Raw genomic sequence first — 11,365 nt, forward strand, 5'->3', positions numbered from 1 at the left:
CTTTTACACCCACTTATGATTAGTTTATGTCATTGTCTGTCTTTCTATTCCTTATCCTTAGCACACACAAAAAAAAAAAAAAATGATGTCTTGTTTTAAATTTATATTTTAGTAAGATAACTTTTGTTTAAAATAATCAAGTGATAGATTCTTTGTAGTTAGTCTCGTGGTTTCATTTTTACATTTATCGTCGTTCTTTTTCTTTTCTACAGTAGGCTGTAAAGTTTTCAATTTTTACCCATTTAGACATGATTATTTTCTTGGGTATTGATTCTTAAGTCGGGTCTGATACTTTTTTGGCTGTGTTCATAATTCTCGTGGTTGGATTTCGACATCTTGAACTGATCTGGAATGTTTGGTTGGTTGAATTTTGTGTGATTTATTACTAATTTGTATGCAAGTTTTTAATTTCATGTTGAGGACACTATCTCATCACTATTACAAGTTTAAGGTAATCTAGGGATTTGGAGTTTTATGGAATGGAAAATTTATTTATAAAATTGACTTGGAGTAAGTATGGGTAAAGATGAATTTTTCTCAAAAATAAAAACAAAAGGATATGGATTGACTTGAAGTGTGCTAGCAGTAAACGAAAGACTAAACAAATTTATCAAATTTGACCTAGATAGAAGCATAGGAATTCAGAGATTCATTCACTATTCTCATAGGATGATTTAGAAGATTTCAAATATTCCAGTATTAGCTTTGGCATTAAAAATAAAATATTATTCAATCAGACTCAAATATGTCTTAAAATCTCTGCTGAAAATTTTGATTTCTGCCTACAGATTACCAAAATCGGCATTTTTTTTGTTCAATTTGTTTTTATAAGAAAAAAAAACTGAACTAAAAACTCTTTAACTTACTCAAGAACATCTTATCATAAGCTCTAATCAATTGTTAATGCACAGTTTACCAGAATGGCCAATCTTCTAAATCTTGCCTTTCATTTGTTTCCGTTTATTTCTTCGCTGATCACGCAAGCCTGCAAGAAAATAATTGCAATATGAAGAACCTGAGAGTAGATTTTCCTACAAGATCTTTTGAACTGAAAATATAAAGATGAAAATTTGAAAAACCATCAAAAGTCGTAAAGATTTTAGTTGTGTACGTTTTTTCTCCTCTTTTTTCTTTCTCCTAAGGTTCTCCACTTTCTTCCGTTTATCAGCCATCTCTTTTGCATCCATATGTACCTGTCAAAACGGATGCTGAGTTGAAATTTTGCCCACGGAAAAAAACACTTCACCCGTAGAAAATGTTTCACATTACCTGTTGACCACCGGTTCGAAGTGCTTGAAGTGGTTCCGTAAGATCTTGGCCAATAGCAGCCAACTTCCTCCTTTTGTTATCTCCCGTATTCTGAACAGTCCCGTTCTGCTTGACCATCTCTTCAAATTGATGTTGCAGAAGAGGTGAGACCCCAGCCTGATAAGGAATGAGAGAATAACAAGTTATTAGAAAACAAAAGCAGCTAACGACCAATGGCTGAAACCAGAAATTATTCGAACTTAGGGGCACCCTATTGACTGTGAAACAGATACATTCCAAATACATTGGCACATATAAAAACAGAAAAGAATATTTCAAAAAACCAATAAAACAGGATAATTCATGATCTGAATGTTTTATGATAAGTTGTTGTTTGCCCTGCAAAAACAGCGGTTATTTTCTTACTCCCACTTTCTTTCTTTACCTGGAAGAACTTTTTCCCTGGATGCGAAGTATCGTATCATATAACATATTACAACATTTCACAAAATGAAAATCCTTAATCCAGAAACTCGATGAAGGGCAAAAGGGAGAAAACTTAAGGACTGAACTTCTAACAATACTAGCAGATACTTACTCCGGCCAAATAACGGTGTGAAAATGATTTCGGTTGCAGGGGGTGGGAAAGCAGCTTGCCGAGCTCCTGCAATTAGTAATGAAAATTTTTTAGAAAAAGGAAAATATTATTGTTACTCAAGGTATTAACATATCTACCATATCACCAAAATTTAATGCGAACTTATCCATTGCGGGTAATACCTCTTGCAATTTCTTTAACTGCATGGAGCCAAATTTCTTCTGCTTATGATTGTTTGCTCTCTCATCTTCACTGTCATCGTTATCCACTACTAATTCCACTAACTCTGCATTCCGCTCAAACCAGGTTTTTTTTGCCTTCTCCTAGAAATCAGAAACATAGCTTTAAATTCATAACGACCAAAAACTAAATAAGTGATAACGTAACTCTAGGATTAGAACTATGATATTGCACAGAAAAATCAACTGCCAATTGACACCAATTAACACAGTAAGGAACAAGAAGAATGAAACTTAAAAGCGCCAAGACATAAATTTCTATGTATCAATAAATAGGCATGAAATTATGTCAATGTTTACTTGAGAATCCTTCCGCAGAATCTTGTCAATCTGGCGTGCAAGAGACAATCGTTTTAGAACCTCTGGCATGTATGAATTATCAACAGGAAATCGCTGGAAGCTTTCCTAACAGAACAAAAGCAAATGAAGCAAGTATAAGGAGGATGGCCCAAAAGACATTACATCAATTCTTGTAATTATCTCTGGTAGTACTTTCTTTTGTATCTATTTCATACATCAATGAAATGGTTTTTGTTTCCTATCAAAAAAATACATACATCCAAAAAGACTACAAAAAAAATTAAAGAAACCTCTTTCTTTTTTATGATGAATAAACAACTTTCATTGCGGAAAAAAAAAAAAAAAGGAAAGAAAACAAGTGCACACAAAAAGAGAGGCCACAAAAGAATGAGGTAAAAATAGGAAGGACCTCTAATCAAGTAAAATAAGACCCTAAAAGATAATTGCAAAAAAGCTTTTCCACCAAACCTCACATAGAAACATTGAATCTAACTAGGGACCAAATAGTGATAGCTACTATTTCTTTAAAATGTAAGTCAGGCAGAGAAAGGAAAGAAAACAAAGAAAATGATCGAGTAAATTTTTCAATAAAGATTTATTCCCAAATGACCCATGCCTGTAGAAACTAGAATTAAAAAACCACTGTAAATCTGCTACCTTAGAGAAAGATTTGCACAGAGTAGCAAATTTGGAAGTTTCATTGGCAGAGACCAATGCGATACTGCATCCATCAGCAGAAGCTCTGGCTGTTCTTCCACTTCTATGAACGTAAACCTAATGCCAAATAAAACATTTAGTAACACTTAGACAGAAGAAGTGTACAGTAAGTTGTGTCTTACTAACCTCAGCTGAATGTGGTAGTTGATAGTGGACAACAGTTCGAACACCAGGAATATCAAGGCCTCTAGCTGCAACGTCAGTGGCAATCAGTATCCCATTTTCCCTTCCGCGGAAACGATCGATTGCCTACGATAAACAAAAACAGAAGTCTCTGATACAACTAATTAAAAAAATTTATAACATGAAATCAATTATGTTTAATATTCAGAGGATACATTTAACCTGAAACTGAAAAGGAAAAAACATCTTCCTTTTTGCATTAGTATTAATCTTCTTAAAAGAGGAAAACTAAGTTAATTTGGTCCAATGCTATTAGAGCTATAAAGTGAAATCACTTGGTTGAAATAAATACAAGAATTTTTCCAAAGATTTACAGGGTGGTGTAGGGGAAGTCCAAGACAATATTCTTTCTAGATCTTCGATTTATAGCTCTTCTTCCTCCACACAGTTTCATTACTATACTCTTTGTTTGATCATTTCCAATTGGAGTTTTTGTAGCTTCTTGAGAACTGCTACAGTAATTTCACTACTTTCAATGACACTTATTTCTTTTTCAATGAAATGATAGAAAATAAATTTTGGTAGTACAAGTTGTTGCCAAGTCAGCACCTCCACATATGGAAAAGTTTTATGTCAGATACTAGCTGGGTGTCTTCTAAATAGTAAGCTAACCTTCAAGCGAGCTCGTTGCTGCCTTTGAGCATGAAGAGTCAAGACATTGATACCAACAATGCACAATAAAGCAGAAATATGACGTAGTGCAGCAATGGATGTGCAGAAGACAATTGTGCGGCCTTTTCCATAAACAGACAGAATGTAATACAAATAAGCATCCTTGTCTTCTTCCCTACATCTGCAAGTAGGTCATGAGTCAGTAATGTTCCACATCCACTGGAGAAGAATTAATCAATGCAGAGAAAACTCAAAAAGACAGCCACAACCATCATTGATGGTATGACATACCGAAAGCCTGATATAATTGCTGGCACAAAGAAATTATCAAATTGATGTAACTGTAATCTATCAAAAATTAGGAGGCAAAGATGATAAGGACCCAAGCGACTGATTATTATGCAGATCAGGCTTTCGGTATGTCATTATGGACATAAAGAGTTATAAGAGGTGGATATCAATACAAGGAAAACAATGCTATACACCACTGAGTACTAGCGAAAAGACAAAAACCAAGTCATGCAGATCATAATGCAATAGAGCTAAAATAAGATGTACAGACGTGTACTACATGAAAAAAGGTTAGAAATGAGGGAAATATTTTAGCTGCCCTACTACATGAAAAAAGGTGCAAAGGTTATCGGCTTTCCTCAACCACAAAACATCATTTATAGGGTGAATATAAGTCAGTTGGGGAACATTTTGAATATTCCTTGTGCAAGTACATGATATAAATGAAATATACAATAGAAACAATAGAAGAGTTACAAAATGCTAGATATCAGATGAAAAGGCACATACTCTATAAATGATTCTTCAAGATTATTTGCCAAAACCGATGTGTTAGTCAGATTTATAATAGCAACATTAGGTCTAATCCCAGCTCTCTCAGACAGAGCTTCTATAGAATTCAAACCATCCATCCCTCCTGATTGACTAGGTCTGGATGATCCACGCTTTAATTTCTTGCGAAAATCAGAAGACAGTGACAATGTTGCAGAAAACACAAGTGTTTGCCGTTTCTTTCTTTGAGAACTTGGACTGGTCGAAGAGTTTTCTGCATTTTGTGAATTTTCTGTAGAACAATTTGCCACAGGGAGCATATCAATAATGGACTGCAACTCACGAAAGTGTCCATTTTCTATCATCCTATCAGCCTCATCCAGTACAAAGAAAGACAATGTCTGCAACTGAAACAGAAAATTTGAAGAGCGTCAACATTATCATCCTATTTATAGCTTAGCCATTGACAAAGAAGCACATACATGGATACGACGCAACACGGACACGAGAACAAGTTGATTTCCAAAAAAGCAAGCACGAAACGATGGAAACACGTTAGTTTTTGTTTAAATAAATGTGTGTATTTTTTAGCTGTTATGAATATTTAATACTTTTAATGTAAATTTCTACCTTTAAACATCAAAATAACAGCCATGCTATATATTAAAAAGATGATGATAAGATAACAATTAACAAACAATATTTACAATATCCAATATCGAATAAGCTTTACACAAAAAACTACAACATTAAAAATATCCAATATCCAGTAAGTCCTACACAAGAAATTACAAGGATTTGAAACAAACAAGCAACTACATATTTTCCCCATCTTTGTCCTGTTCACCAGTGGTTGCTGGTGGTTGACGACAACCGACAATGGTCTCGGTTGTTGTCATTAATAAGCAGTTGTGAGGGTTGGGAAATGATGGAAAAAAACCCTAATATTTTGAGGTTTATACGTGTGGTCAGTTTGGCTTTAATTGTTGGGTATTTGGCTTTCTTTTGAATGGGCTTAAAAGACCTAAAACGTGGAACATTTTAACATTACATGTCTTAGTCATGTCTGAGAATGTCCCTGCCGTGTGAAAAAGTGGAGGAAAAAAAAAATTTGACACGCAAAACAGCATGTCGGAGCGTATCAATGACCAATGTGTTCAACACCGACACTTCAAAATTTTACAAGGGTTGGTGCTTTATAGGTCATTGGTTAACATCTTGAATAGAACCTGACTAACTGAGCAGTTCTACAACTATGCCTACTCCCTACTTTACAAGTAGGTTTCATTGGTGCTCAACATATTACAAGGCTAACGAAGAAGAGGAAATAATTGAGATAATTGCACAGGAAAGAAAAATAAGCAATTTAAACAGGAAAAGAAAACCACACGAAGAAAATAAACCACAACATTATGGAGTTAAAGGCAACAGATTGATGAAGTTTGTTTGCAACAAAACGAATATGTTGATTAATGAGCTTAAATAATAGATGATGATGGAGTCAAAAAAGGTTGGCAAGATTAAAAAATTAGACTATTCATTTTTATGATTGGAGAGTGAAGATATGGACAAGTTTAACCAGTATCATAAGGCGCTCACTTCAACAAGATGCCTTTCTCCTCCCGACATAAGTTCCCACAACCGCCCTGGAGTTCCAACTACAATCTCTGGCCTCATCCTTAAAAGTCTTTCCTGCTTTTCAGTGGACATCCCACCAACGATTGGAACCACCCTGATATTTGTACCCACTGCAACTGCCTTGAGATGATCGGTTACCTGATAATGAAGGACCAAAGAGAGGGAGTTAAACCCAAATTCAGTAGATACAAAATTCCAAATAAAACAATTTGAACTCTGTGTGGTATTTTCCATTATGGATTGGTGAACGTTAAATTCATCATGCTACCAACACCAAAATAAAAATAAAACAAAATAGAATTAGATTTATAACATTAAAAGAACTTAAGAGGGTAGCTTTTTCTTTTTAATCGGAGACAAAGGTTTCATGAATGAATGAATAGAAAGAAACGAAAGTGTTCAAAGGATACCAACTCAAAAAATGAGTGAAAGGAGAATAAAATAGAAACCACAGTGAGAACGGGATATAAAGGCATTCCAGTTAATACAAACGTCATGACAACAATAAATAATAAACAAACAATAAAGAGAACGCTACTGTGAGACCTTGAACACCATTGTAAGGTAGACAGTTTTCTTAACCTCAAATTGTCATCCCTAGTGTTTCTTATCTTAATAACGTTGATCCTAGCATGTTTTGTCTCCCACTTGTTCCACAACAAACATATTTATTTAAGCGTCCAGCCATGTGTGAGTATCAAATAAAAAATCACAACCACCTGAATAGCAAGTTCTCTAGTAGGAGTAATAATAAGAGCCCGTAGAAGACTTCTGGGAGCATATCTTCCTGCATCTGCTCCCTCTTCTTCAGACTTCTTTCCAGACTTTTCCCGTTCGTCCAATAAACGTTGTAGGATTGGCAATCCAAAAGCTAGTGTTTTTCCAGATCCTGTCTCGGCAGCACCAACAACATCCTGTCACATGAGCAAAATTCAATGACCGGCAAAAGTATGGTCCATTTTCCACCCGTGCAATAAAAGAAAGAAAACTAACCTTCCCCTGGTAAGCAGCAGCTGGAATACAAGCTTTCTGGATCGCTGTAGGTTCCTTAAACCCAAGTTTGTAGATCGATTTCATAAGCAAAGGGTGAAGTCTCAACTCATTCCATGCATAATATTCAGTTTCATCAACTGCATCCTTTTCAACTTCATCCTTGATTTCTTTATCTAAATGCAAATCAGATTATACGCAATGTGTAAATATAATAAAGTTCTGAATAGTCACTTACAATTCAACAATTGTTCATCTAATCAAAACAACAACAGTATTAAGTATAACTACATCTTTTTCCGAAAATGCACATTGGCTGGAAATTGGTAGCTAGGCAAAAACTTTCTCCATGATTTGAGCCTCTCCAACAAACCAAACAAAACCATGGCAGAGGTATGGATTCGCGAAACAAATAGTTGGGATTTGAATCTCAGAAGACTCCTCAAAGATGATGAAATTACTGAACGGTCCACCCTTGTACACAATTGATACACGGTGAGCATCAATGAGACACCGGATGCATGGATACAGCTCACAGATCTCTCTGGAAAACTCACTGTTAAATCATCGATGATGAATTTAGTCCATAGTTTGGGCACCAACGAGAATCCTCCATACACGACAATAAGGAAGGGATCCTATTCTAAAAAGATCAAAGCATCCCTTTGGAAACTTAGCCATGAAGCAATCAATATGGTTGATAGTATACAGGGAAGAATGTCATACACTACCGCAGCCCTTCAAGCTGAGGCTTTATGTGCAGGGAAAGTTCAAAAACTCAATGCCTTCTTTTTGCTTACTCTCCAATTGTGCGGCTATACTGGAACTAAATGATAAATGTATTTGGCTGGGCGCTACAGGCATTCGGGAGAACACCGTGGACTTTCTAGCGCTAATCCTTATGAGCATCCTTTCAAAGGAACAAAAGCAACTATATCGTTTGCAATGAAGAGAGATTCTTTGGAAGGAATAATCAGGTTCTCAAAGATAAGCTTATCTCTTTTAATAGTTTTACGGAAATTTTGCTTTGTAATGCTCTTTATTGTTGTGAATGCTATCATAGTCGCTTGTTGGAGGTCATTTTTGTAATCCACCTATGGTGGCTTGGGCTTTTCCTATCTTTTTTGTACATTACATTCATCAATGACATCAAATTATTTTCTTGCTAAAAAATGGTCAAATAACTAATGATTGAATTCTAACAAAGAGCACACAAATATGACAGAAATATAATTTGCCTCCATGAAACAATACGAGACAAGTTCAATGATTAAATAAGAATAACAATATTTCATGAATCAAATGCTTGTATAAAAACCAAGAAGACTATGCTCCACAAAGTTTTATATGATAATAATACTAACCAATTCCATGATCCTTTGTTCCTTTTTTTTTCTTCTGCAGCTTCTTCTCCATCTCCAAATCATCACCGCCATCCATTTCATCTCCAACCTCTGTCTCGATCCTATCACTATCACTGCCACCTATATTTTCAGCCACATCTTCCTCACTAGTTGGGGCTTCATTATTGACCTTATTTTTCTTCTTTTTCTTTTTTTTCTTCTTCTCCTTCTTCCCTTTTTTGTTTGTTTCCATATTCATATTGTCCCCCTCTTCCTTATTCATGCTACCCTCACCATCTCCCGATGCACCCCCACAGCCATCAACATTGTCTTGCTCACCTTTCTTTGACTTTTTGCTGGCTGTTGATGTCAACTTCTGTTTCACCGTTTCAGGTTTTGGAATTGTCAGGCCATACTCTGCTTCGTCAATCTCCTCAAGCGAAAGAAAACCTGTAGTACATTGAAATAAGCAAAACCATTACTAAAATGTTCAATCGAACATTTAAACCCCCATAAACATCAATTATCATTTAACACCAATATTATGTGCCACGCCAATAAAACAAGAATTCTATACACATCCTAATTATTTCTCAGCATTGTTGATAAACGAAACATAATTAAAACTACAAATAGAAGAACAACTTAACGAAATGAAGCAATGTGCTCAGAACATGTAACAACCAACAAACGATATCAGATACAGAAAAAAGGCCACAAACCCAACAGAATTAATTTAGTATGACCACGCGTGTAATATAAGCTTCTAAAGCAGAGCATACAAATTAATTCAAACCTCCTTCGAGATCGTTGGATCCAATGAAAGCAGACAAGGCGTCGTCCCTCGGGATTGATGACTTCCATGAGAGTGAATCGAGACGGTCCAATTCTGGGTCTTTCTGGATTCTCTTCCTCTTTGGCCTTCTCTTTTGAGAAGATATCGACTGCATTGGGTCCTCAGCCATTTATGAACTCTCGAATACAGCCTACCGCCCAAGTTTGGCTGCAAAACAAATTGCTCCTGCTAATGCTTGTTTCCTGGGAAAGAAAAGAGATTACAACTGCAATCTCTGCGGAGGAAGTTGCTGCCATTTAGGAAAGAGTACAAAACTATTTAAAAGAGAATTGAATAATGCTATAGATTACTTCAAACCAAATTTCTGATAAATAAAGAAGTGAAATGCTGGAAAATCCACGGTCACACAAACAAGGTAATTCTCGGCTGAGACCAAAGAGATACGCAGATGATCAAAGCCTAAATTGATAGAAATATGCAACAAATTAAAGCGGGGGATACACCTGTTGGATGAAGAAAGTCCCACATCGGCTAATTTAGGGAATAATCATGGGTTAATAATCAAGGAATACTATCTCCATTGGTATGAGGCCTTTTGGGGAAGCCTAAAGCAAAGCCATGAGAGTTTATGCTCAAAGTGAAAAATATAATACCATTGTGGAGAGTCGTGTTCGTCTAACATGGTATCAGAGTCATGCCCTAAAACTTAGCCATGCCAATAGATTGGTAAATCCTCAAATGTCGAACAAAAGACTTCAAGAGAAAAGGAGTCGAGCCTCCTCGAAGGAATAGTAAAAAATGACTAAGACTCCAAAAGAAAAAGGAGTCGAGCCTTATATTAAGGGGAGACATACTTTGTTGAGAGTTTATGCTCAAAGTGGACAATATCATACCATTGTGGACAGTCCTGTTCGTCTAACATGGTATCTGAGTCATGCCCTAAAACTTAGTCATGCGAATAGATGGGTAAATCCTCAAATGTCGAACAAAAGACTCCAAGAGAAACGGAGTCAAGCCTCCTCGAAGGCATAGTAAAAAATGACTAACACTCCAAAAGAAAAAGGAGCCTTGATTAAGGGGAGACGTACTTTGTTCGAGGAGAGGTGTTGGATGATGAAAGTCACACCTCGGCTAATATTCAAGGAATACTATCTCCATTGATATGAGGCCTTTTGGGAAGCCCAAAACAAGGTCACGAGAGCTTATGCTCAAAGTGGACAATATCATACCATTATGGAGAATCGTTCGTCTAACAACACCCACTATCCGAACCGCCAAAACACAAACCACGTCTCAATTTTTTCTCCCGGTTGCTAGTCGGTGTTGTTACTTAAAAAAGAGAAAAGAATATCCTAGTTTGTGCTTTTCAAGTGAAAAGAAAGCCATAGATGAGATTGGAAGAATACCAGTAACAAAAGAGTATAAACTCAGTGCAAACCGCTAGGAGGGGCGCCGCAGCGGCACGAGCGAAAGAAAGATGACGGCGGCGACAGCACTGAACGGGAAAAAGAGGCGACGATGACACTGAGCTGCTGAAACGGAGGAGGAGACCACATGAAGAAGAAGAAGAAGAGAATAAGGAGTGGTATGGAGCACGTGAGATGAGTCGAAGATGAAAGAGTTAGGTTTTCCTCGTTCTTTTATTTATTTATTTATTTTATATACGTGTGTGTGAAAAACAATAATTAATTCTAAATAGTTCATTTTTAAAAAAATGCCTAAAAAATATCAAAAATTAAAAAAAAAAAAAAAAAAAAAATTTGCTTACCATACAATTATNGTGATTCCACGTAGATCAATCGAGAAAAAAAAAAGGATCAAGTGTTTGGGGTTCGTAATTGTGCTACCATTTGAATTTCTTCGTCTTTTATGAGACCTATCATGACCTCTTGCATTGCTCTCTTGTATGTTTCTTTTA

At 36.0% G+C, this 11,365-nt stretch overlaps 1 protein-coding gene across 3 annotated transcripts; it reads right to left on the reverse strand.

Moving 5' to 3' along the window:
• Nucleotides 1-701: 701 nt before the first annotated feature.
• Nucleotides 702-11,060, reverse strand: LOC111778816 (DEAD-box ATP-dependent RNA helicase 13). Of its 3 annotated transcripts, none has more exons than XM_023658792.1 (16): nt 10,854-11,060; nt 9,448-9,689; nt 8,673-9,101; nt 7,312-7,484; nt 7,038-7,232; nt 6,280-6,456; nt 4,699-5,087; nt 3,898-4,078; nt 3,229-3,351; nt 3,043-3,159; nt 2,386-2,490; nt 2,029-2,169; nt 1,847-1,912; nt 1,270-1,425; nt 1,112-1,193; nt 702-985 (listed from the first exon to the last, which is right to left on the reverse strand). In XM_023658792.1, exons 2-16 carry the CDS (start codon nt 9,614-9,616, stop codon nt 933-935), a joined length of 2,556 nt encoding a protein of 851 aa, XP_023514560.1. In that variant the 5' UTR covers nt 9,617-9,689; nt 10,854-11,060; the 3' UTR covers nt 702-932. The 3 variants fall into 3 exon arrangements, with proteins under 3 accessions (XP_023514560.1, XP_023514562.1, XP_023514561.1); XM_023658794.1 differs by having other exon boundaries at nt 9,448-9,721; XM_023658793.1 differs by having other exon boundaries at nt 9,448-9,736.
• Nucleotides 11,061-11,365: the final 305 nt, after the last annotated feature.

The sequence above is a fragment of the Cucurbita pepo genome, chromosome LG17 (assembly GCF_002806865.2).
Source record: "Cucurbita pepo subsp. pepo cultivar mu-cu-16 chromosome LG17, ASM280686v2, whole genome shotgun sequence".
Taxonomy (NCBI): domain Eukaryota; kingdom Viridiplantae; phylum Streptophyta; class Magnoliopsida; order Cucurbitales; family Cucurbitaceae; genus Cucurbita; species Cucurbita pepo.

Excerpts from the sequence above, each read along its gene's own strand:
- LOC111778816 (XM_023658792.1), bottom strand. The coding sequence starts at position 9,616 with ATGGCTGAGGACCCAATGCAGTCGATATCTTCTCAAAAGAGAAGGCCA. Across the intron at positions 3,352-3,897 it reads AGCAACGAGCTCGCTTGAAG|GCAATCGATCGTTTCCGCGG; the intron begins GTTAGCTTACTA and ends TGTTTATCGTAG. Across the intron at positions 3,160-3,228 it reads AACTACCACATTCAGCTGAG|GTTTACGTTCATAGAAGTGG; the intron begins GTTAGTAAGACA and ends ATTTGGCATTAG.